This window comes from Maniola jurtina, chromosome 22, assembly GCF_905333055.1.
Source record: "Maniola jurtina chromosome 22, ilManJurt1.1, whole genome shotgun sequence".
Lineage (NCBI taxonomy): Eukaryota > Metazoa > Arthropoda > Insecta > Lepidoptera > Nymphalidae > Maniola > Maniola jurtina.
Window position 1 is genome coordinate 11,626,673 of NC_060050.1, and position 26,971 is coordinate 11,653,643.

At 37.1% G+C, this 26,971-nt stretch overlaps 2 protein-coding genes and 1 long non-coding RNA gene across 6 annotated transcripts in view; 1 reads left to right on the forward strand and 2 right to left on the reverse strand.

The window, feature by feature from the left end:
• Positions 1-634: 634 nt before the first annotated feature.
• On the reverse strand, positions 635-6,161 carry LOC123876876 (MYG1 exonuclease). 3 transcript variants are annotated; one of them, XM_045923273.1, is made up of 7 exons: positions 6,014-6,155; positions 5,841-5,877; positions 5,444-5,562; positions 4,392-4,523; positions 2,663-3,088; positions 2,090-2,230; positions 635-1,193 (listed from the first exon to the last, which is right to left on the reverse strand). In XM_045923273.1, exons 2-7 carry the CDS (start codon positions 5,844-5,846, stop codon positions 1,028-1,030), a joined length of 990 nt encoding a protein of 329 aa, XP_045779229.1. In that variant the 5' UTR covers positions 5,847-5,877; positions 6,014-6,155; the 3' UTR covers positions 635-1,027. The 3 variants fall into 3 exon arrangements, with proteins under 3 accessions (XP_045779229.1, XP_045779230.1, XP_045779228.1); XM_045923274.1 differs by lacking the exon at positions 5,841-5,877 and having other exon boundaries at positions 6,014-6,161; XM_045923272.1 differs by having other exon boundaries at positions 5,841-6,150.
• Positions 6,162-10,286: 4,125 nt separating this feature from the next.
• Positions 10,287-26,876, reverse strand: LOC123876885. Its single transcript, XR_006798450.1, has 4 exons — positions 26,863-26,876; positions 20,684-20,696; positions 18,386-18,390; positions 10,287-10,358 (listed from the first exon to the last, which is right to left on the reverse strand). It is a non-coding gene; the product is annotated as an uncharacterized LOC123876885 (long non-coding RNA).
• Positions 15,331-26,971, forward strand: part of LOC123876881 (fibroblast growth factor 10) — a 248,910-nt gene continuing 237,269 nt past the window's right edge. Inside the window, exons 1-2 of one of the 2 annotated variants that reach the window (XM_045923281.1) lie at positions 15,331-15,403; positions 16,117-16,309. The gene's annotated coding sequence lies outside the window, so the exon portion shown is untranslated. The other variant, XM_045923282.1, reaches the window with a different exon arrangement.

Below are 26,971 nucleotides of genomic sequence, written 5' to 3' on the forward strand. Positions count from 1 at the left end.
GTGTTCTCTCCATTCCCTCACTCTCATTGCCCGATGGGACGGAAATCCGACACGACTGGAATGAGATCAGGCGCAGGATCGACATCAAGTGCTCTCCGGAGGTCGAGGCTGTAGTAGGTTACCGAGGTTAGGAAATACTTCCTAACTCCGGGCTAGTACTGAAAATTTCTTAACAGAAAAATGCAATTTATTGCCCCAACCCAGGAATCGAACCCAGGACTTTGTCATCTGCGGTCGAACATGCTAACCACCAGACCAACAAAACAACGTATAAACATATTTTACTTACATAATTTGCAGCGCCATTCAAATCATCACCATCATCATTACCTCAACCCGTCGGCTCACTACTAAGCACGGGTTTCCTCTCAGAATGAGAAGGGTATATCTCTCCATAGGATTGGCAGAATAGGTACGTACCTTCGAGAACATTATGGAGAACTCTGTCATGCAGCTCACGATGTTTTCCTTCACACATAAGTAAAAGGTGCGTGCCCGGGATCGAACCGCGGACCTCCCGACGTCTTAACCACTAAGCTATCCCCGCTATTTCTAGCGGATCTCACCTTCGTGTCGTCCTTCAACGGGGCAACGAATCGACGTAATTTTTACATGGATATAATTAAAGACCTGGAGAGTGACATAGGCTACTTTTATTACGGAAAATCAAAGAGATCCCACAGGGCTTATAAAAAACCTAAAGCCATGCGGAGATCATGTATAATAGTTTCAAATGATTGTACCATGCAGCCTTGTGGTATCAATGTCGTCGATTCTGTTTCTCCAATCTAGAGTATCTGCATCTTTTTCTTTTTAATATTGCTAGTAAAGGACGGTTTTTTTTTTTAATTTGAACAATAGGCTCGCCAATTGGCAACCAAAGTCACAAAGTTTGACAGTCCTAAATTAAATTAGGTTTGTCTGTCCTTTTCTAATTACATTGGTAAGAAAAAGATGCGAATACACTAAAATTTAATTGTAATCAGTACCAATGTCGCAGTATGTTTGCTCCGTCGTTAGTGAAGTTTTAGATGGCGGCGTTTAAGCTGTCTATCGCCATGGCTAAAGCACCACCACTTGTGGTGTTTCCGCCGATGAAGCCGGTGCTGTGACAGAATATACAATCTTCTATACCGGCCACTTGGCTAAGTTCTGTGTCGCGGACGCCCCACCATTTCTTGTTCAAGGGTTTCCTGTGAAAAATAGAGAATGTTACTGTTGGATCCATAAATATATTAAGTATGCTCCTACAAAAATCGGTCAAGTGTGAGTCGGACTCGCGCACGAAGGGTTCCGTACAAGACATAGTATGGCATGTTATTGTAAATTGAACACTTGAAAAGAGCAACCGCCGAGTTTCTTGCTGGTTTTTATAGGTAGAAACGGCATTCCGAACCAGTGGTAAATTATTTTGACGATTCAAAAACACAAAGTTTCAATTGTTAAAACTTTCTATTCTAACACTGTTTTTTAATTTGCATGACGGCCATTTTTAATATTTTATTATTTGTTGTTATAGCGTTATAGCAGCAACATAAATACACACTCTGTGAAAGTTTCAACTCTCAACAATCCATAACAACACAGGCCGCATAAATACTGACTCAGTGTTTAAGCACCTTTGCGCAAAATGACACCTGAGTATGTTTCAAAACATGGCAGTCCATTACCAGTCTTTTTTTTAAATTCTAATACAAGTTACCATCTCACCTGGTAACTGATACGGTCTAAGATGGAGGCAGGCTAACTTGGAAGGGTTATGGAAGTGTCATTAAGCCCAAACCCCAGTTCGGTTTCTACGCGGCATCGTGCCAGAACACTGAATCGCTTGGTAACTAGCCACGGCCGAAGTCTCCTACCAGACCAGAGACAATTTGGAAATTATAAATTACTGGAAACCACTACGCCAGGGAGGTTGTCAATCTATAAATGTTGTATATTTCTAACAGTTAACCGCGACCTTTGATAGTAAATCTATTAACCACTAGAAGGATGTACACATCCTTTTCAGATAAAAGCTAACCACAAAAAAAAAAACGAGTGCAGTTCACACGTTTTTTTTTACAAAAAGTAGTATAATATCTTGTACCTTGTAACAAAGCTGGTTGGTTTAACGGGAACAGCCTGAACTCTCCACGAATTAGGTTTATCCTTGAATATTACATATTTGATTTCACCGCTGATCCCTAATTCCTCTTCCAGGTCAAACAGATGCTCCTTCCATGGGAATCTACGAAACAAAAAAATAATTAAAAAATGATCACATCACACTAATATTAAGGCTCAAGTTTGTGTGTATGTATATGTTTGTTGCCCTTTCACGCAAAAAGGTTTGAAATTTGTATGTGAATCTGTCAGTTTTGAACTTATATCCATGAAAATTGCTATTTAGGCAGTTTAAAATGAAAGAATATATGTTTCACAATTTTCGGAAATTCTAAGAGATATGGAAGGGAAAATTCAAAGGGACCTTTCACATGCAGATGCAGGCTACAAGGTTTTAAAAACCTAATTCACAGACGAAACCTAGTCAAATATACTCTCCTTTTGGTACTTATGCGTTCGCGCATCGTTCGTCCGATAGAGTAAAAACTTTGTGCAGTTGCTGTCGGCACTTTCGGGAAGTAGTGTCATCAACATGCAAATAGTTTAAATCACTCACCTTTCCTTAAATTCTAATATTTGTCCAGATTCATGCACTTCTAACCGTTCTTCCAACGCCGACTTAACATAATCTCTGGCAGGCAACCATACTGTTATAAAATAGTTAACAGTATACAAAAACTCCTCGCTAACCAAAGCCATAGCGGTTTCAAAAATCTTGTCAACGTTGGAATTCAACTGGGAATTCCATTCCGGGTTCAATCTATGTATTCTAGCGCTCAAATGGGTACGTATTTTGTACCGTGGTTCTTCGTCTGTCATTGGCACCCCATTGTCTATGGCGTCCATTTCTTCCACTAAGTTTTCGTATACTTTCTTGTATATTAACCGTAGGTCCTCTGGTTTTAGGGGGTCACCTTTTGGTGTAAGTTGCTTAAGGACATTTTCGCCGTAAAACGCGTAGATCAGACCGGCTGAACTTAATCTAAACAAGTGTAAATTAAAAATTTATAACACCCCCCCACAATTGAAGGTTACAGTAACTAGAAAAGAGCTTATGACTTTCAAACGGCTGAACCGATTTTCTTGGATTATAGATAAGAACACTCGATCAAGCCACCTTTCAAACAAAAAAAAAAACTAAATTAAAATCGGTTCATTAGTTTAGGAGTTACGATGCCACAGACAGATACACAGATACACACGTCAAACTTATAACACCCCTCTTTTAGGGTCGGGGGTTAAAAATAACAGTTAGTCAAGTGCGAGTTGGACTCACACGCGAAGGGTTCCGTTACATCAATCATCATACAAGAAACAACCCTTTTGAACCCTAGCCTAGCCCAACGTGCACTTGTGCAAGCACCAACTATGATGTGGTTTAGTAGACATATTCATAGACACATTTTTATATTTTTTTTGTAATGGGACTACAAATTCATTTACAGAACTATTAACTCACAACGTAAAGTACCCTATAGGTTTTTATTCCCTTGGGTCTTCACATACATGCAATGAAGTGATCCTATTTCTGATTTTCTCCAGAAAATGGGACCAAAAAAATTTATCTCAACACATTTGCTTCTAGTGAAATGACTGATTGTATATTACCACAGAATAATATGAAATAAAGAGTATAATTAATGCAAACCCTTCAGCAATGTTCCCACTAGATTTTTCAACATGTGGTTATTCAAGGGGTGGATCAACAAATTACTGAAAGGCTGAATGAATCATTCAATGAATGATTTATTCAATAAATCATTCATTCATTCAGCTAGCATCACAAAGTCGATTCCTCTGGTGCTGCAAATGTTCATGGGTGACGACAATCAATTAACATCAGGTGACCTCAATTGCTTGCTATTTTTAACAGACTTCCAAAACAGAGTGGTTCTCAATTCAGCCTGATTTATTTTTAATTAAAAAAAAAATGTGAATCTGTCAGTTATATTTTCACAGCCCATTTGCTTCACTGATTGGATAATATTCGAAAGGGATAGCTTACATCCATCTTTAAAACAAGAGTGAATAAGCACCTTCTAGGTAAACGCGTCCCATCTTAGACCACATCATCACTTTCCATCAGGTGTGATTATGGTCATGCGCTTACCTATAGTGAATAAAAAAAAAAAAAAACATCCCGGAAACAAACGTGGGCTACTTTTTATCCCAGAAAATTAAAGAGTTTTTCAAGTCACACAGTCTTTTTTTTGGGATCTTTTAATCACACACAATATTTAGTTAGTAGTAAGGATAAAATAAAACATTATCAGAGCATAACTTACTTGATTTTATATTTATCGCCAAGCTCTGGTCTCAAAGAGCTTAAGGTCTCCGTAAACTCTCTCTGATGGTGGTCATACCGTTTCTTTTCATGGTCAAACTCTGCTCCTACGTCCACCACTATGTCACATGTCCTGTAACAATAATAATTATTTTTATAATATGCAAGTAAATTATCTATACTAATAAATAAAATTGGAGTGTCTGTCTGTAATTATTTCGAAATAACTGCCGCATATTAAGGTCATATGGTTATTTGAACGATACCATAACTGAATCACACGTTTTTAAAATTTTTGTCTGTCTGTCTGTTTGAAAAGGCTAATCTTGGGAACGGCTGAACCGATTTTGACGGGATTTTCACAGACAAGTAGAGAATTGACCAGGAAGTAACATAGGCTACTTTTTTAACCGACTTTCAAAAAGGGAGTTGTGTTTTTCTACCTATGTACACCGAAATCTCCGAGATTTCTGAACCGATTTGCGTCATTTCTTTTTTAATCGATAGAGGAACTTTGCGACATTGTTTCATAAAAAATTTGGAGTCCAACTCTTCGATCCTGATGCAGCAGGGGATCTGACCAATCCACGCGGGCGAAGCTGCGGGCATCAGCTAGTTGTTATATAAAAAACTGGTCAAATTCGACTCTGCCCTTGCCCTTTTCTGGTTCCCTACATAATTGTGAACAGCATATTTTGGGTTTATGAAATATTTTTTTCTGAGCTGGAACTTTGCAATAAACCGTGAAAGAAAAACCTAAAAAGTGTTTGTTTGTTTTGGTCACAGCTTACAAACTATTATAAAAATATTGTTTTCAGAATTCGTTTAAATAAAATATACTTCATATACTGACCCCTTAAAGTAATTTTTGAAAACAACCCACCAACTTTGGAAATGTGTTTCATTTAAGACAACTCAGATATATCAAGACTACAACCAGTTCAGAAATTTCTACGGAGAAAAGCCAGCAAGAAAGTAAAAACTCAGCAGTTATTCTTATGGCTATAAGAACAGGATCATCAAATCTGTATCGCCAAATCTTTTACCACATACCTGAGTTTGTCCATGTCCCTAGTTCGGACGATCTCCGCATCTTTGTATTCAGGTAAACGTTTGAGCATGTAACATGCGAGGACTTCGTCGCAATGGAAGACGCCATCGTGGGTCCCAATCTATGAAATTGAAAAAATATTTGTATGAAAATAAAGTGAAAAAAACTTTTTCCTTACAACTAAACTGTTGTTTCCCACAGTGATTTACTATGTAAATCTGGCTTATTAATCAAAATTCTAGTCCTACGTAATGTAGAAATAGATAAAATCACGAAGCTTCCCGTCCAGTAAAAATGCACGTGGCACGCCATTACCAAACTTTAAAAAAGTACAGTAACTGTAAAGAATTAACGACCACAAGTTTATCAAATATGATTAGTGTAATAATTTAAACTAACCTTCATGATTGGATATTTGCACAACTTTAGGCTAGCACTAAAATTACGAAAATTAGATTGGTTAAGAAAATGTCTACCAAGTTCCCGAATCAACATGGCTCCCACGGAATTGAAATATTTATGAAACTACTATTTTGCATGGTTAGGATCAATGTTTAATAAATATTACTTACAATAACAACGAAAGAAACTTTTTACACTTGGATTAGAATATCAATTATAGAGGAATAAATTATATTTTTGCAATTAAAGTTCAAAAACTACAAAACTACAACGCCGATCCGCTGCCGTCCGTCGAATATATTTTTTAATAGAGAACTAGAGTGTAGAGATGTCCACAGTCTATTTGTCCAGAGTCGTTCGTCAATTATTCGACTATCGATTCAGCAACTGTTTTAATTCGATTTGCAACTTTATTGACTCGGTTTGGCTCTACAGTAATTATTAATCTATTATAACTATTATATCATTTGAATAATCGTTTGAATAATGAAGCATTTTAAATAGGTATTAAACAGTTCTTTCTATATTAAAAGCAGTAACTTTACATAATGTTTTAATATTCATACGAATAGTGGAAGTGGAAAGATTTATTTGCTTTAAGTTTGTTTGTAATCGATAAACTATCAAACTACTGAACCGATTTTAATATTATAATATTTTCACCATTAGAAAGCTATTTTATCCAGAAGTGATAATAATAAATGTGCTATAAATTACATTTGAGCCGCGGGTGAAGTCATGGGCAAAAGCTAGTATAAAATATTTTGATTAATTGACTATAAATAATAATTTTAGGTACCTATCTAAAATCAAAAAATATTCATTTTGTGAATTTTTAGTTTTTAAATTGTTTTTAAAGGTCAGAAAATGGATGAGTGAGTAGGTAGGCGGAGGACCATCGCGCTCTCAAGAAGGCCTATGCCCAATTAAAGTAGACCAAAATGGTCCGATTCTGATTTATTGAAATCGATTCCAAATCAAGCATCGATCGTTATTTCTTCGAACAATTCAATGATTGGCACCACACTAGATACAGGATATTACTCTTTTTATCTATGGTTTAGTTTAGAAACACTATCTTACAATAGATATCTCATCAATAAATTCTAAAGAAATTAAGAATTATTTTATTTTAATGTGGGCGTTAGTAAATAAATAAAATTACTATTATAATATTTGTGATCACTTAATAATGGGTTTATGTTTATAAAAATCATGTACTACATTTTTAAAACCGCCATCTTACGGCTTGTATTTATTATAGTATTTTTAAAAACGGGAACTAGAGGGCGGTGCTAGTATCGTAATTAAAACCGTGAAAACCATAAATGTAGTATGTAGTACATACTACATTTATGGTTTTCACGCTATGTACGTAGTGAAAAATCGTAGGTCTATGGTGAAAACTGTAATAATGGTCACATGGTCAGCGCACATTGACACTGCTCGAAGATTTTTGAAGTTTTTATTCAAAGCGAATAGAGAATAAGCCAGCTTTATACCCGGCTGAGTTTTTTGTGGGCTCTTCTCAGACTTGGGCGCGTTTGGAACCCTCTTAGCTTTAGTTTTAAGTTACGTAATTAATTATCACCACTATATCGTACAACAATTTCGACCATCAAAAGGAGTACAATTGTACCTACTTTGAATGAATGATTTTGACTTTGACTTTGACTTTGCCAGCGCGTACCAGACCTTCGTTATTTTATAAAAGCTGAAAGTTTCTCTGCGTATTGTCCTCAACACGAAGGAACGATAAGTGATTATGAAGTTTGGATCATGGTGGCTTTGGGAGATAACCGGTAATATAGGTGTAAAAAATCAAAGTCAACAAAGTATAACAATTTTTTTTCTCAAGTATTTTCTTCGGAACAGTAGGTATCATGCATTGCCAGACACTGTTTGCCCGTAAGGTGTTGACTAGCCACGACCGAAGCCTCCCACCAGACCAGACCAGGGACAATAATTTAAAAATCAGTAACTCCCGAATTGCTTCTTCCGACTTTCTATATTGACAATAAGACCACTACACCAGGGCGGTCGTCAAAGGATTGGAGAACTTTCTTGCTTGCATTCCCTCATGATGTTTTCCTTCACCGTCAAAGCAAGTGATGCTTAAGTTAAAAGTTAATTCCGAAAAGTTAAGAGGTGCGTGCCCGGGATCGAACCCCCAACCTTCCGATAGGAGGAAGTGTGTGAACCTACTAAGTGTATGTACCTATTACCTAAGTGTGGAAAAAACCGGCAAAGTGCGAGTCAGACTCGTGCACTGAGGGTTCCGTACTCCGGGAATTTTGCACGATAAATCAAAAAATCTGTTTTAGAATATACAGGTAAAGCCCTTTCATATATGTTAGCCCACTTGATATAGTTATCTTACTTTGAAAATTGAAACACATTTTCATTTTTTTCAAATAATTTAGTCACAAATTCACGGTTTTCGGATTCATTCCTTTACTTGTGCTATAAGACTTACCTACCTGCCAAACATAATTCTAGGTCAACGGGAAGACCCTATAGGTTTTCTTGACAGACAGACAACAAAGTGATCCTATAAGGGTTCCGTTTTTTCTTTTGAGGCACGGAACCCTAAAAACCGGTCAAACGTGAGTCGGACTCGGACACGAAGGGTTCCGCACCATCATACAAGTAATCTCAAACTAGTAGGTATGATAAGCAAGATCTTGATGTGATTTAGTAAGCTAATTATTTTGTGGACCGATGACCTGAAGAAGGTGGCGGGGAGCGGGTGGATGAGGAAGGCGGAGGATCGTATTGGTGGCGCGCTCTTGGAAAGGCCTATGTCCAGCAGTGGACGCTTACAGGCTGATGGAATGGAATGGAATGGAATGGAATGGAATGGAAATATTTTTTCGGGAACACAAGACTTCAATTTTTTTGTGATGTGACTGATGTGATAAATATACATCTAAGGCCACTTCACCGACCACGATTCTAGGTCAACATCCCTATAGGTTTTGAATTTTGATCCCACCGAATTGACAGACACGACAAATATACATGGAGAAAACGAAGTGATCCTGTAAGGGTTAGGACTTTTTTTTGAGGTATGGAACCTTAAAAACCTAACTCCACACGAACGAAGTCGCAGGCATCACCTAGTCTCCCATAAAAACCCGGGGCACGCGTCCGTTTCCCAGGAACAAATCTTCCCATCGCCCGTTATGGTAGTATTAAATCATCAGAAAAGTGCCAAGCGGGGTTTAAGTGGTCCCGTGCTGTATTTGGGCGAGGAATGTTGTACACATATCGAAAATCAATTTACAGGTTACTTTGTTTTGGATGACGGGACTTTGTTTGTGAGTCGCGGCTTCTTTTTGTGTTTTTTAGGGGTCCGTACCTCAAAAGGAAAAAAGGGACCCTGATAGGATCACTCTGTTGTTTGTCTGTCTGTCCGTATGTCCGTCTATCCGTCTGTCCGTCTGTCCGTCTGCTCGTCTGTCGTGGCTGTCAAGAAACCCTATAGGGTATTTCCCGTTGACCAAGTACCACGAAAGGCAGGTAGGTAAGTCTTATAGCACAAGTAAAGGATAAAATCCGAAAACCGTGATTCTAAAAAAAAATTAAAATGTCTTTCAATTTTCAAAGTAAGATTATACCAAGTAGAGTGTCAGATGAAAGGGCTTTATCTGTACATTCTTAAAAAGATTTTATTTATTTTTATGCATAATAGTTTTCGATTTATCGCGCAAAATGTCGGAAAAATACCCGAGTACGGAACCCTCGGTCCGCGAGTCTGACTCGTACTTGGCCAGTTTTTTAGGGTTCCGTACCTCAAAAGGAAAAAAGAACCCTAATAGGATCAGTTCGTTGTCTTTCCGTCTTTCGTGTCTGTCCCCCTGGTTTCTGGACCGACCGATTTGGTTTTTTTTAAATCAACAGGAGAAGTTTCCGTGCTGGTCCAATAAAAATTTCTGGACCCAACTCTTTAATCCTGATGCTGCAGGGTTATTGCCCGCCTTAGTTATCAAGATTCAGGAAGTGGTACCAAGTAAAGACTTCATGCTTAGACTCCAAGTCCCAACTCCTCAACCCTGATGATGCAGGGTACAGCATTCCTAAACTGTAGTGATTCAGGAACTGCGGATGGTGCAATATTATTTTAAGTACCAAGCGTGGACTACACCATTGAACTTCGGATCCCAACTCTTCAATCCTGATGCTGCAAGTTACTGAAGGTAGTGAGGATTCGGGAATTTCTAATGATGAATTGATAATTTAGGTATCAAGCAATGGCTTTATGTTACACTCCAAGTCCCAACTCCTCAAACCTGCTGATGTAGCACTCCTAAACCATAGAGATTCAGGAACTGTTCCTGTGAAACAATATTGTAAATGCCGAGCATTGACTTTGTTATTGTATTCCAAGTCCCAACTGTTCAATCCTGATCCTGCAAGGTATTAAACTTCCTGAGCCGAGTGAGAAAGTTTTGCTGTGAATTGATATTTTAGGTACCAAGCAATGACTATTTACACTAAAAAGCTTGAAAAAAACTGACTTCCAAAATCACTACAAAATAACCATAAACACTAAAAAGTAAAAAATAATTTAATTTATTACCGATATATTATGTAGGTATATGTATAACTTACAAGAGTTAATGTAGTTCTATTCTAACTTTTTTTGGAGCCGGTGCCAATTAGCCGCACGAACCTTCTACTCTTTATATTGTTTGTGACTCCACATTGGCAACTCATTGGCACCGACTCCAAAAAATATTAGATAGAACTACATTAGCACTTGTATCACACTAATATTATAAAGGAGAAAGTTTGTATGTGTGTGTGTGTGTGTATGTTTGTTACTCCTTCACGCAAAAACTACTGGATGGATTTGGCTGAAATTTGGAATGGAGATAGATAATATCTTAGATTAGCACATAGGCTACTTTTTATCCCGGAAAATCAAAGAGTTCCCACGGGATTTCGAAAAACCTAAATCCACGCGGGCGAAGTCGCGGGCATCGGTTAGTACATAATATATTCGCAAATACATTAACTATACTGAGCTGTTACACCGATCTCGAGCAATTTACTCTTATCCATTGAGGAGTCCTATTCTCTATCCCAAAGATATTCATCAGATCTTCACCAAATTAAAATGTGGTCCTATTTTAGTTTGATACTAGTAAGTTTTTTGAAGTCGGTTAAAAAAATATCATCACTTTAAAATAAGAAAGAGTTGACTATGCATATCCGATGTCATCGATTCTTTGAACTACTTAACCATACACTAGCACCAGCACAGGATGCTAACTCATGGCAACATTTCATAAATTCCGAGGGAAATCAAGAGAGATGGTGCCTACAGAGGGTGCCTACTGCCTACTAGTCAAATCAGCAACTTTTTATCAAACGTCAAAACGCTCGCACAGAGCACACAAAGGGAGCTTGTATGAAATACATAGATGTGACTTGGGACTTCGTCTGTGTCGGTGTTAGCTGGCGGGCGTGCTCTGCCTTTTTGGAGTGTTTATTTGTTAAATCTGACTGGAAAGCGCTCTAAGGGGGTGCCGTGCGTGTGTCGGCGAGCGCCGGCACAGACGGGGTCCATACTTGTATAGTTTATCTAACTTGTTACAAATAACTACAAACTTGACATTGGCTAATCTTTGTAAAGCCAGACGAGAGAGAGAAAAAAAGATGTGACTTCATAATCATTTGACGAACTTTTTTATCTAAGTCGATAATTTAAAGTGATTAGCAAACCTAAAACTAGCAGATGTGGATTTTAAGAATTTTGGAAAACCCTCTATTTAGTAATTACGAAGAAATAATTTATGTTTGACACTATGCACCATCCCAATTGCGATTTTAACAATGTTATAATCACAATTTCCATACTAATGTGGGCCATGAGTTAATAAAAACTCTATATTGATAAGGTGCCAGCTTTACGATACAATGTAAGTAGGTTAAGTTTACACGTTTATCAGTAAGTTTTTTATGGAAAGTAATACTTCTTATACAATGTGTTTTTTTAACTGGGAGTATGGCGAAATCCAAACCATAGAAGATACCTTGTAAAATTCCCTGTGTAATTTTGGTCAAGCGTATGTTGTCCATAAAAATAGCAAAAAATTGACTATGCTAAAATTATTTTCACAAAAAAAAAGACTGTAAGGTTCCTAAGACAGTTTCCCTGTATCTCCTATAGTTTTAGATTTCCCTATACTGTCCCAGTTTAAAAAAAAAACACACTGTATATTAAGTAAATACGTGATTTTGTACACAATATACTTAAAGATACAGCACAGTTTTAGTTCTCGTTAGATAAACGCGTAAGCGACGTGATTTACGGTGCGGCGCATTAGACCTTCTGGAATTAACAGGGCTCTCTCCGTGCAAAATTTCATGGACTTTGGTTGCTTAGTATTCAAATGAAATTGGAACTACGATTGTATGAAACGAGTGACGGAGAGAGCCCTCTTAAGTTTTTCACTCGCTTCATAATTTCTTTATTAGTCCGCGGCAACAAGCTGGTATGGGCCGCGAAAAGTGCGCCCCTCCGTGTTATAGCGAGAATCTACTTGTTTACCTCATAAGAAAACTAAGCTAAACTGTAAGTAAGTATAAGGAGGTATTAACTATTACCTAGGCTGTCTATGACGGTAAATATTCAAACCAATCGCTGTATAAAAAAAAACCGGCCAAGTGCGAGTCAGACTCGCGCACTGAGGGTTCCGTACTCGGGTATTTTTGCAACATTTTGCACGATAAATCAAAAACTATTATACATGAAAATAAATAAAATTTGTTTTAAAATATACACTATACAGGTAAAGCCCTTTCATGTTATGATACTCCAGTTGGTATAATTATTATCTTACTGTGAAAATTGAAACACGTTTTTTAAATGATGTAACCACAAATGCCGTTTTCAGATTTATTCCTGTACTTATGCTATAAGACCTACCTACCTGCCAAATTTCATGATTCTAGGTCTACGGGCAATACCCAATAGGTTTCTTGACAGACAGACAGACAACGAAGTGATCCGAAGTGATCCTATAAGGGTTCCGTTTTTCCTTTTGAGGTACGGAACCCTAAAAAATATGTTTTAGGAAGAAAAAATAATAGTGAAATCCTATTTTTGGAAACAATATTCACTCCAATCTTAAATAATTAAAATGTAGTAGGAATATTAGACATAGCTCAAAGAATTAGCAGACTGAAGTGGCAATGGGTAGGCCATGTCTGTCGCAGAACCGACGGCCGATGGGCAGACGTGTTCTGGAGTGGAGACCGCGTACCGGCAAGCGCAGTGTGGGACGACCTCCAGCCCGCTGGACCGATGACCTGACGAAGGTGGCGGGGAGCGGGTGGATGAGGAAGGTCCGTATCCAGCAGTGGACGCATACAGGCTGACGGAATGGAGTGGAGTAATATTAGAATAAATATTTATTGTATAAATACTTAGTTCTAGAACTCAAGAAAAACGCCGAATGATTGCAATTATGTTTAAAATAATTTCCACCAATTATTATCTTACTAGCTGACGCCCGCGACTTCGTCCGCGTGGATTTAGGTTTTTCGAAATCCCGTGGGAACTCTTTGATTTTCCGGGATAAAAAGTAGCCTATGTGCTAATCCAAGGATACTATCTATCTCCATTCCGAATTTTAGCCAAATCCGTCCAGTGGTTTTTGCGTGAAGGAGTAACAAACATACACACACACACACACACACACACACACATACAAACTTTCGTTTTTATAATATTAGTGTGATAGTGTGATACCTATGTGATACCTATACTTACTAGTCCAAAAAGGTGGACAGATGACATCAAACGAGTCGCAGGGATTAGATTCAGGCGGCGCGGCGTGGCGTGAGGGCTGTGCAAGTCCCTACTCCCTACAGGAAGATACCGCACGGTTGAAAGATCCCCAAAGCCCAGTATGTGGACAGATGACATCAAACCCAAACTGGTCGCAGGGAGCCGCTGGATTAGGGCGGCGCAAGACCGTGGCTTGTGGAAATCCCTATAAAGGTGCCCACGCACTTGAACTGCACTGCAGCGGAACTGCGCGTCGCGTCAGCGCCCCGCACGATATTCTCTCCAGGCCGCGCCGCGCGGCAGTGACGTACGCGCGTTAAGAGAAATATGTCCAGCTGCTGTGGACGTATTTCGGTTAATAATAATGATTTATCTTGGACACCTTATCGTCCAGCGTCGACACGTTTCCATTGTAATAAAGTTTTCATGTTAGTTAGTCTATTAATTCTAGTTTTATTAGGTTTAATTTTGATATGGTATGTAGAATATAGGTAGGTAGCAGGCAGGTAGGTATGTATAGCTTGCTTCCCATGACATAGGTACTTTTTATCCCGGAAAAACAAAGAGTTCCCACGGGTTTTTGTCAAAACTTATATCCAAGCGGATAAAGACGCGAGCATCATAGAGTAAACTATGAGTTTTAGAAATTGCAGAGTTTTATAGAAGGGTGATTCTACAATTTTTTGTTAATTTTACGTTTCACGATTTTTTTGTCGTAGATACCTAGTCAGTTCCAAATCTTGACATAGTTAGTTAGCCTAATGTAAAGTCATAGAAAGTAGACTCTTTTTAACCGACTCCAAAAAAGGAAGAGATTCTCAATTCGTCGGAATCTTTTTTTATTTAGTCATAGATGGTAGCCATTTTGCTTATCGTGGTAAATCGATGGATGGTAAATTCCTAAACATAGTCGTAAATGGAATAATTAAGCAAACAGAAACATTTTTGTAAACAGTAACGACCTAACCTTTCGAGTCTAAAATAGATTTTTTAAAATTTTAGGTAAAATAAAATAAAAATATTTTTTATTCAGTTATACTTTTACAAGTATTAAAGAACTAAATTTTCGAGTCGTAAAATACTAGTAAGTAGTAAATTTTCTGTTTATAAATAATAGAGCCCTTATAATAATTTTCTTTTTGTAGATAATGGAAAAGTAAACTTAGTCGCAGATAGTACGGTCTAAAAATTTTTAATCATAGATAGTAGATGGTAGAATTCTAAATTTAATATTCGTAGATACTAGAATTCTATTCGTAGATAGTAGTCCTGAACTTTGTAGTCTTAGATGGTGGAGTAGAGTCCTAAATTTTTAAGATGTACCTAGATGTTAGAGTTCTAAATTTTTGATTTGTACATGATAGAGTCTAATTTTTTGAGTTGTAGATGACAGAGTCCTAATTTTTGAGTTGTAGATGATAGAGTCCAAATTTTTTGAGTCGTAGCTGGTAAAGTCTTAAATTTTCAATCGTAGTTCTTAACTTTCCTGTCATAGAGATCGCTTGGACTCTCTTTTCTTGTTTTTGCAGTCTTTTACCTTTCTAACTGATTCTAGGGGGGAAAAATAGAGTCAATTTTTCAGGAACTTTTTTCGCTTACGAGCTTTTTACGGCTGTAGTTTCACTCAGACAGTACGATATGACCACTTAGAATCTCACTCAGTTTCTACGGTTCCTCAGTATTGCGCGAGACTCGGCACGCGTCGGTCGTGTCATGCCCACGCACGCGATTCCCAAACGCTTACGATAAACTGCTTTCGGTAAAGTGTAACACCACGGAATATTATAGAATCATTAAACAAAAAAAAAAAAATTCGCCGAAAAAATCCCTTGTTTCAGTGGAAAAAGTCTTGAAAACTCCCACCGCGTAGTTGCATAACATTGCAGACCGGCGTGGAAAATGTGTTTGAAAATTTCGCATATGCATGTACGTGTGTAGAAGTGTGTTGTGCCGTCCACGCGGTCGCTTGCCCAGTCTGATTTGGACCGATTTCAGTTGAACATGCGGTTACGAAACGCTTCAAGCAAAAAGTTCGCCGAAAAAAGTTTCGCCTGACGACAGTAATCTGATAATTTCGGCCCCGGTTCGTAATTTCTTTTCGCGCGGCTCGTATTTACCTGGCTCATTATTACCGTAAATATTATCGGTTACCGTTAATTTCGCAAAATATTGAGGTCACTATTGACCAATTTTTTAAAAGGCGATTTATATAATTTCCGTTAAAAAATATTTTTTTATTTATTTTCCTAGGTCGGTTGTGATTTTTCAAAATTTATTTTTAAAATGTTGCCGTTTTAATTTTTCGGGAGATGTTTTTTGAACTTTTTTGCAAAAATTCTAGAGTTTAAAATTGACCTATTTACGCGACTTTACAAAAAATTGTTTCCATAAAAAAACTGACTTTTGTTTAAAGCAATTCTGTAATATTTTGTGGTGGAGTGCCCGTTAGTGACAGTGTTCTGTGCATTTCAGTTCTCAGGGAAATACTAGATCTGTTACAGTTTGTATGTGTTACCAGTGCAAAGTTACAGACCGCAAGTGATATCCAACTTATAGAGGAGGATTATAGTTACATGGTTAACACGGAACCCGCGGTTGTGAAAAATACCTAACGCTGAACGGTATTTCGAAAGTGCAACCGATTGGACGACCTTTCCGCTTATAAGTAAGTTGAAATCATTAATAACCATACTTAATACGATTTTGGCTTTAAGCTTATTAGTTTTAGTTTTAGTAAATCTTCGTGTGATTATGAAGTATGTAGATTGATTGGAGAAATTTTTAACAGTTATTTAAAAATGTAGAGACGAAAAATTTATACGAAAAAGTTTTTCTATATATTATCAATTTTTGATTGATAAAAGCTTCTGTTGATGGATTGTAAAAAAACTATCAAAATGTAGACTTGAATGTAGAGTAAGAACATTTTCAATTTATTGAAACGAAATACATCGTTTGCTCAAAATGTAGAGAAAGGAAATTTTCAATTTATTGAAATGAAATTGAAATTAATATTCCTGTAGGTTGATTGTTAAAAAATATTTATAATTATATTATAAAAGAAAAGACGGAAAATATTAAATGAAAAGGTTTTCTAACGTCTAAACAATTTTAATTTTTTTCAAATGTGAACTGTAATAGTGACATTTTTATTGACTTATTGTGAAAAAAATAGTGCCTGATTCAAACTGTAGTGATGGAAAAAATACATCACATTTGAAAAATCTAAAGTAATTTCCATATGTGATTGGTATTTATGAAAATGATGACGATTCATGACGTAGATATTAAAAAATACTTACATAAAAAAGTTTTTCGACATTAATTTTATTCAAAATGTGATTGATGTTACATTTCTGTGGACTATTAAAAAAAAATTGAAAGTTAATTCAGTATGCAGAGATGGAAAGTGAACCAAAAACTTTACCTTTCTAGTTTTTCACTTCAGAATTTAAAAAATAAGTAAGGTAACCTACCTATAAATAATAATTGATTGTAGAGACTGCTATTCAAAATGTAGAGTCTTAGAGAGACTTATTGATTATTTATATTGATTAGAAAAAACAATTGAAGTAGGTATAGAGTGAATTCGATGGACTGAATTCAAAATGTAGAGTCAGAAAAAGTGACCCAAATGTTTGTCTCGCCGCCGGTCTGACGTGCCGTCTCACAAAAACTAGGTACTGAACTGATTTTAATGGAGATTTGATTTTACTTTTTTATTTAAGTAAATTTAAGGAAAAAATTATTTTAGAAAATATAAATATCTAGCTAAAATAGCTACTTCATTCGAAATAATTTTTATTTCGATTTTTAAACTTAGATCTTGAATTTCTGGAATTAATTTATAGTCATTCCAACCGATTAATCATTGTGCAGTACTTTTCCTAAAAAACGGTGAACCTCTATGTTTCGACGCTTTCACTCAAAAACAACACTCAAGTAGTTTTTGAGTTATCACCAAAAACACACACATAGATACGTAGCACACTTTTGAGAAACATCACTTTTCTAAGTTCCCACATTTTTGGCTATAACTCGAAAAATTACTTTTTGGGGTTAGCCACTTTTTATCAAAAGGACAGCATTACCAAAACAGCAACAAAATATAAAATCATTTGGAATGAGTATTTATTTAGTACATTACTCAGAAATACCTCAATAGCTCAACGGTTTAAAAGTAGACTGAAATCGAAACGGTCTGACTGATATAGTCCCTACTCCTACCACCACAAGCTTTACGCTTATTAGGAGGGGAAAGGGGAACAAGTAGATTTACAAAAAAAGTTAAATCAAGAAAAAATAAATTTCTCAAAAAAAAATTGATTTACCCACCTGTCTACTCTAAGCTACGAGTATGATTGGATAAATCGGACTTCGTCCGCGTGGACGACAGAAATTTCAAACCCCTATTTTACCCCCTTAGGGGTTGAATTTTCAAAAATCCTTTCTTAGTGGATTGTTTCGTCATAATTGCTATGTAGCTTCTCCTTTCAGCAAAGGTTACCTGGAAGAGATTGCTCTAAGCAATAAGGCCGCCTTTGCACACAATTGTTTTTCTGTTTTATTCTTTCTGTGTTGTGTTCCTTTAGATGTGTTTTTGTGTGCTATAAAGACTTCTATCTATCTATCTATCTGGCATCTGCATGCCTTTTAGCCCGATCCGTCCTGAGCTGTGCGTTGATAGTTCACTCAGTCGCCTTTTCATACTATTTGATAACTATAACTGATAATAATTTACAAAAACTAGCATTTTACGTAGAATAACGCTATTATTCTGCTTTGCATGGTAAATGGTTTTAGCATAAAAGTTTACGTTCCCATAATATTGTATTTGACATATTATACTCCCATTACGTAAGTTTGTGCGTATTTATTTATTTACCTACTATTTCTATGATCAACCCATTACCGGCCCACTACTGAGTACGGGTCTCCTCTCAGAATGAGCAGGGTTTACGCCATAGTCTGCCACGCTGGCCCAATGCGGATTGACAGATTTCACACACCTTTTAGAACATGAAAAACTTTTAGGCATGCAGGTTTCCTCACGATGTTTTCCTTCACCGTTAAAGCAAGTGATATTTCATTGCTTAAAACGCACATGACTGGAACGTGAGAGGTGCCCGGGATCGAACCCCCGACTTCCGATTAGGAGCTGGACGTTCTAACCACTAGGCTATCACAGTTTCCCTTACTATTTAAAGCATATTATAATCATGGTCATCATTATAGAAGTGTCATCATCATCTTGATCAACACATCGCCGGCTCGATGATAAGGGTTTGGCCATTGTCCACCACGCTGGTCAAGTGCGGATTGGCAGACTTCACACCTTTGACGACATTATGGAGAACTCTCAGGAGAACTTCCTCATGATGTATTCCTTAACCGTTAAAGCAAGCGAAATTGCCCGGAATCGAACTCCTGACCCTTTGATTAGGAGACGGACGTCTTAACCACTAGGCTATATCGGCTCTCAATATAACTATAGCAATCGGGGTATGAAACAGGAGGGGGGGGGGGGGGGGTCATTGCCATGTCGACCTGTCGCAAGCTATAGGAATAAGTACAATATACTTAGGATATAAAGAATGTGAGATCATTATTTTAAATAAGTATAAAAAGTTATCAACCTAACAAGCGGGATGGACCAAAATTCCGTTTCCCCCCCCCTTTTGGTAAGGTCCCAAAAACGGTTCATTATGAGTCCGGGCCCATTTACAGGACCACAAGTCTTGCTTGAGGCCAAGTTTGAAAATACTAATTGGTACCGGTAGTTTTTGTCGATTTATTTTTGTACTTACTACGTTATGTGAATTTTAGGTAAGCTTGTTTTGTTAACTTTTAGTTCAATTGTGTCATGATCAAGTAAAATATTAAATTTTTATTAAAAAGTGGTTGAAATTTAAAACTAGATTCTTCAGAAAAAATACTTATTGACTTAATAAGTAATTTGTAATTACAACTCCAGGTAGACAAATCACATGGAACTGTGGTTTTTAACCCCCGACCCAAAAAGAGGGGTGTTATAAGTTTGACGTGTGTGTCTGTGTATCTGTGTATCTGTCTGTGGCATCGTAGCTCCTAAAGTAACGAACCGATTTTAATTTACTTATTTTGTTTGAAAGGTGGCTTGATCGAGAGTGTTCTTAGCTATAATCCAAGAAAATCGGTTCAGCCGTTTGAAAGTTATCAGCTCTTTTCTAGTTACTGTAACCTTCACTTGTCGGGGGTGTTATAAGTTTTTAATTTACACTTGTAAAATGAAAAGAAAAGACAAATTCATACGACACAAAATAACGCCCATTTAAAGCAGGATTGTTTTCTAATACCTAAATAAAACTAGCTTTAAAATAATAGGTACCTATTTGAAAATATAAAATAATGTTGTATCAGTAAAAATAGGTTTGCAAATTATTACGATATTTAAATATCTTGTCTACTTGTAAATAATCGGTTCAGACTTCAGTATCAGATAAAGACTTTAATAGAAGTCTAGAATAAAAAAAGACAATAGATATCTATTGTTGCTCCAGTTTTCTTGTCACTAATTGATGAAAGACGCGTTCAACCTGATCTAGGCGAAAAGGTGAGTAACCTGGATTAACTAGGTCTTAGGTAGGTATTTTTCGAAACACGTCCCACAGTATTTTATTTTATTTTATTTAATAGGAAGCCAACGGTATACAAAGAAAAGTAATTATGACGACTTATATAAACTTAGGACTATCAATGTATACTCACTTACAGGCTAACTCAACATGCTTAATCTAAAACTTCTAAATAGTAACACTTAACCTAAGACATTCTTTGCATATAATCTATACTAATTAAATTAATTACTCAATAAGCCAAAAGTACAACAATTTTTAAAACTAACAATAAAAACTACAAAAAAGACTAAAAATAGCACCCTACAATTTCAAAATGAATCTTTAAATATTTTATATTACACTTAGTATGGAATATTTAAGTCTTTTCTTTTAATTTATGGTATTAAAGTGAGCTGAATGATCCTCTCTACCTATATACCTACATATTAAAAAAAACTTGCCCTTACTGACTGACTGACTGACTGATTGACTGACTGATCTATCGACGACATCCTAAACCATTCGTCTTAGTAATTTGAAATTTTGACTATTGGTTGATGTAATAGACGCTCACTAAAAAATTATTTTTGAAAATATCTCTAAGGGGATTGAGCAAGGGATAAACCGTGAACGTTTGTATGAAATGTGAAATGTGTGAGTGTGATGTGTGAAAAACTAGTGCTTAGCTAAGTTCCCGGCTCCCAAACTAGGATCAAGTTATTAAGGAAAAGCTATCAAGTTGCTTGCGAATATATTTCAAACTAGCGACCCGCCCCGGCTTCGCACGGGTGGACACTACCACGAAAAATCCTATCTATTTTCCGGGATAAAATATAGCCTATACAGATTCGGAAGAATCCCTCTAAGTAATGGTAAAAGAAATTTTGAAATCGGTTCAGTAGTTTTTGAGCCTATTCAATACAAACATACAAAAATACAAAGGTTTCCTCTTTATAATATTAGTATAGAAGAAGCAAGCCTACTTATAGATAAAGGAGACGGCGAGTCAAACAAGAAACGTTACTACGAGAAATCTCAGATCCAACCTTGAGCCAACGAAATTGCTAAATAGTCGCATCACAACGTCATAGGCTTTGCAAATATTCAGCAAACAGATAAACGCCGCATCGTTGTCTAACCTGGTATTTGTCTCTTCCAAGATTTTTTAAAATCCATACTAATATTATTATAAATGCGAAAGTGTGTCTGTCAGTCTGTCTGTCTGCTCCCTTTTCACGGCCCAACAGTTTAACCGATTTTGACGAAATTTGGTACCTACAGAGTTAGCTTACATCCCGGGGACGGACATAGGCTACTTTTCATCCCGGAAAATCAAAGAGTTCCCACGGGATTCCTAAATACCCATCCGCTTAACCGATTTGTATGAAATGCGGTACCGAGGTAGCTTGCGTCCCTGCTATTGACGTAAGTAACTTTTTATCCCGGAAAATCAAAAAGTTCCCATGGGATCTTTAAGAACCGAAATCCACGCGGACGAAGTCGCGGGCATCCTCTAGTACTTAATAAAATAGCGAGCAAATGAGCAGGCACCCGCCTGCTCGTTTGCTGGTGCACCTGGTGTTAAGTGATTACCGCCGCCCATGAAAATTTGCAGCCCCAGAGGTACCAGCGATGTGCTACGGCCTTTCAGGAATTTGTTGGTCTGGCCCTTGAATGAGCCCATATTGTAAATCAACATCAAGAGTACACCCACCTACTGATATAATACAAATTAAAAACACTGTTTTAAATATCGATTTACACTCGATCCAAAACTGTAGAGTTGTTTGTCTGCGCTATTTATAGTTGAAAAGAAATTTTCCTCCGAGGTCATTGTTTTACTGTAGCATAACATATAGTATAGACTATAGATTAGCACGCATGTTCTCAGACGATACGTCTGCATGAATGTAGCGTTTACAGTTTACATTACATAATGTTGGTTTACACGACGGAAACATATTTACCCGACTTTTTTGGGGTTCCGTACGTTGCATACGAATGAAAAAACCAGTCAAGTTTAAGTCGGACTCGCACACGAAGGGTTCCGTACCGTCGTACAAGAAATAACCCCTTTTTGTTTTGTTAAAATTTTCATGGCAACCATTTTGATTTTTTTTTATTTGGTGTTACAGCGGCAATAGAAATACACATTTTGTGATAATGATCTGGTCTGGTGGGAGGCTTCGGCCGTGGCTAGTTACCACCTTATCGGCAAAGCCGTGCTGCCAAGCGATTTAGTGTTCCGGTACGATGCCGTGTAGAAACTGAGCCTTCAAAGTTAGCCCGCTTCAATCTTAGACTGCATCATCACTTACCATCAGGTGAGATAGCAGTCAAGGGTCAACTTGTATCAGAATTAAAAAAATCAACGCTCTACCTATTGCGGTTTACAAGATACAGCCTGCGGACAGACAAACGTACGGAAGGGCGGACGGAGAGACAGCGGAGGCTTAGTACATAATAGGGTCCCATTGAGTACCCTATGGGTACGGAACCCTAAAAATGTGGTTAAGTTGTCATAGCCCAGCTGTGGGCAAGCCAGTGCTGAAATAAGCCAGTTTAACATCTGAGTCTTATCAGTTATCACTACACAACCATATCTAACTGGCACTGATTTGATTGTGATAAGAAAAGAAAGCATACAACGATAGCGCGAATAAAGCCATGGTCACACATGACGCGTGGCGTCAACAAGTCCAATCCGCTGAGTCGCTAACTGTCTAATGAGCTCGATGGTTAACTACCCACCTCATTAGATAGGTTAGGTTAGAAGGTTTTCTATGAATAATTATTTTATATTACACAGTGAAGCAGCAATGTAGAACCAACCAATGTCATATGAGCTCAGTGGCTACTGGCTATCATTCAGTGTTAGACACTGAGTTAACGAATCACCCCGCCGCTGAATGCTGCGATATGGTATGGTATGGTATGGTATGGTATGGTATGTTATGGTATGGTATGGTAATGGTAATATTTAGCAACTCACTTCTATAGCTATTTTGATTTTATTTAGTTCATTCTAGTTTCATCAACCTGGATTTAGGAATTTAAAAATCCCGTGGGAACTCTTTTAGTTTTAGTGATAGAAATTGGCCTAGCTCACTCTACAAATTTTTAAGTATATCCATGCAGAAAATCACATATCTGTTGTAACTCTGCTGCTTAGAATCCAGCTCGAGACCTTTCACTTATAAGATCACAGCGTTCACCACTGCGAGAGGGAGACCTCAAAAGCCGTCGTGTTGCCGTTCGGCGTCGTGTTTGACCAGGACCCTAACTATTATCAGTCCCTTCCATTATCTGCCCCCCTTTACTATCAGTTACCAAAACTGACGGAAGCGTGGGTTAGTGAAAACTTTAAGATTAACCAGTTAAAGCATCTGAGATTTTTGTATGCCCTACCTAAACAAATATTAATAATAGCGTGATAGCGTAGTGGTTAAAACATCGGCCTCTTTATTTGTCCAGGCACATGAGTAGGTCAAGGGTTCGATCCAAGGCTCACACCTCTAATTTTTTGGAGCTATGTGCTTTTTAGACAATTAAAAATATCACTTGTGGTGAAGAAAAACACCGTGAGGGGTTCTGCATGGGTGAGAGTTCTCCATAATGGTCTCAAATGTTAATAAGCGTGGTAGACTGTGGCCTAAACCCTTTTCATTTTGTCCGTTCTTAGTATTGGTTGGCGATGGGTTCATAAGTGATAATGCCCCTGAAAAAGTAAAAGAAAATATTTAGGACAGAAGCTTATGAAGGTATTATTCCCTGAAGTTAAAATTATTAGAAATGAATAGTCACGATTAAAAGTTAAAACAATACCTCTCTTCTGGCCCACAGTCGGGTAAAAGAGGGCCTGGGCCGGTCGCGTTAATCTGGGTTAACAGTCAACGGCAATTTGGCACAGGATGGTAACTTTAGTATGATTCGACTAGGGTAACCACACGTAAAATTGAAAAGTCCTGACAAAAAGCCTGATTTCTCCTGAATAGATCTAACAATGTGGCTTATTTTGTTGTTTACAAACTCTACAATAAACTAAAATGACAGAATTAATTAAATGTATAACCATCTCTTTTATAATGTTCCCTGTGGAAAAGAAAGGCAATATTGTTTTAGTTGTACTAGGCCACAATAAAATCTATTTTATGGCAGGAAGGAATTTTTATGTCGCTTATTCATTGTCGTCAACTGACAAACATAGATCTCTTGTAGGAATTTCTAGCTACCATAGTCCTAACTCCTATATCACTTGTAGCGATGATAATAACTTTTTTATTCACCAAAGAAATATAGTACCTAAATAAAAACAAGTCGTAGTTATAAAATTAAAAACATGGTTAGTAACCAAGGTAAGAGTCGTGTGATAAGTTCAAATGTTATGTTTTATTTTGAAAAATATCATAAATAGCGACTGATTTGAAAATATTACAACAAAACATAAAGCTAGCCAAATATAATTACTATACAAATCATACCCGCGTGGAAGGGTGCCAAGAATACTGGCTGCATTTCCACGCTGGACAGCCAGGCTGATCCGTTGGGCAAAAAATGAGCCAGCCCTTCTATCACTAATTTAAATAATAATGATGCAGTTAGAATTTCCGACAAATGCCTAAAAGTCCTGACATGTCGCACAATTCTGACGTCTGGTTATCCTAGTTTCAAATGACCTGCTCGCTTGGTGCAATGCGATCGCTTGCAATTTGATACAGGCAATTTGGTTAGTTGAGTTAGTCAGTCAGTTAGGTCTTGTTGGAACCAATTTAATAAAGATCATTTTCTAAACTAGCCTAATGTGCAACTTTTTAATCTAGGTTACTTCTTTTAATCTAGGTTTCTTTTTCTTCTGACTGACATAATCAACGTATGAATATCTGCAGTTCAAACTGTTCGTTGGGTATCTTGCATGTATAAGTACCTACGTAACATCCGTTAGGTAATTTTTTTTTTCGTATAAAATGTAGCCTATGTCACCCGGACCTTTACGACGAGTCGATTGACACCTCGTTCATCAAAATCGGCCCAGTAGTATAGGCGCTACGGTGGAACACACAATCTGGATACATACATACACACACTTACATATATACATACATAGATTGCTAAAATCATAACCCTTCCTTTTGGCTTTGCCACAGTCGGGTAAAAAGCTAGAATATTACATAGATAATGTTCAGGGCTAGGGTCAGAAACCTGCACTTTGCTTCACATATCTTGGGCTAGTGCCTTATCTTATCACTGGAGCTCCACATTTTCACCAGTGCACTGTTATCTTATAACTACAGTTGTTTCAAGGGTTAAATTGTTTTATTTATTTAGGCCATCAACGATATGTTAATTATATTCGCCTCGCCAGCAAATTGTTCCAAGAAATCTGTTTGGAATTTAAGAGATAGATATGGATCGTTTGATTATACTTAAACCTACTTCTTAATTAGTTATAGCCTATAGGTTTAACTTAGGTATTCTACCATCTAAATACTAATATTAGAGGTAAAGTTTGTACCTTGTAAAATTGGAATTTAGAAAACTTTATTGCACACACGAGATACGTACAGAAAACATTAGAAGAAACTATACTAGATGGTGCAAAGGTGGCCTTATTCTTATAGCAATCTTTTACGGGCAACCTTTGGTGTACTGATTTAGTGCTCAGAGCGCGTTTGTTTTTGTTAGCAGTAATCTCTAGAACTACTGAACCAATTTTGAAAAATCTTTTTGAAAAATTATTCTTGAGTGATAAAGCCTTTTAAAAACTATATATTATTTTCAAAAAAATTAGATATCCCTACGAAATAGCTACCCATGTGAAGCCGGGGCGGGTCGGTAGTATCTTATGCAAACTTCCTTATGAATCCATACTAATATTATAAATGCGAAAGTGTGTCTGTCTGTCTGCCTGCTACCTTTTCACGGCCCAACAGTTTAACCGATTTTGATGAAAGGTACAGAGTCAGCTTACATCCCGGGGAAGGACATAGGTTACTTTGGTTACTAGAATCTCGTCATTTCTGATTTGCTCACGTAGAGAAACTACAAATAAATATAACTTTCTCCATCGCTGACTCCAAACTAATGACTAGTAACAAGTGTAAATTAAAAATGTATAACACCCCCGACAAGTGAAGGTTACAGTAACTAGAAAAGAGCTTATAACTTTCAAACGGCTGAACCGATTTTCTTGGATTATAGCTAAAACACTCTCGATCAAGCCACCTTTCAAACAAAAAAAAACTAAACTGAAATTGATTCATTAGTTTAGGAGATAGAGACAGATACACAGATACACACGTCAAACTTATAACACCCCTCTTTTTGGGTCGGGGGTTAAAAATTGTTTAAATAGTTTGAGGTGTTATTTTCAATTAATTTTATTTCCCAATACCTATTGCATTGGAATGGCACATAACTTATTGTGCCTATTACTAAATCGTGCAATGTGTCTGTCTATAAACAAGCGTATGTGCGGTAATTGGCAGAGTTGTACAATTGTGACATTATAAATCTTTGCGAGACAGTTCAGAGAAACATTACCCTCCTTCTAGTGCAGTCGGCTAAATGGGATACTTTAGTGCCTTTGCGTCTTACATTTTGACTCTGGCGTCTGATTTTTAACCGACTTCCAAAAAGGAGGCGGTTTTCAATTCAGCCCGTATTTTTTTTAATGTATTTACACATAGAGATATTCATCATCATCATCATCAGTCTGTGGACGTCCACTGTTG

Excerpts from the sequence above, each read along its gene's own strand:
- LOC123876876 (XM_045923272.1), bottom strand. The coding sequence starts at position 5,936 with ATGTTGATTCGGGAACTTGGTAGACATTTTCTTAACCAATCTAATTTT. Across the intron at positions 4,524-5,443 it reads AGGGACATGGACAAACTCAG|GACATGTGACATAGTGGTGG; the intron begins GTATGTGGTAAA and ends TTATTGTTACAG. Across the intron at positions 3,089-4,391 it reads GGCGATAAATATAAAATCAA|ATTAAGTTCAGCCGGTCTGA; the intron begins GTAAGTTATGCT and ends ACACTTGTTTAG.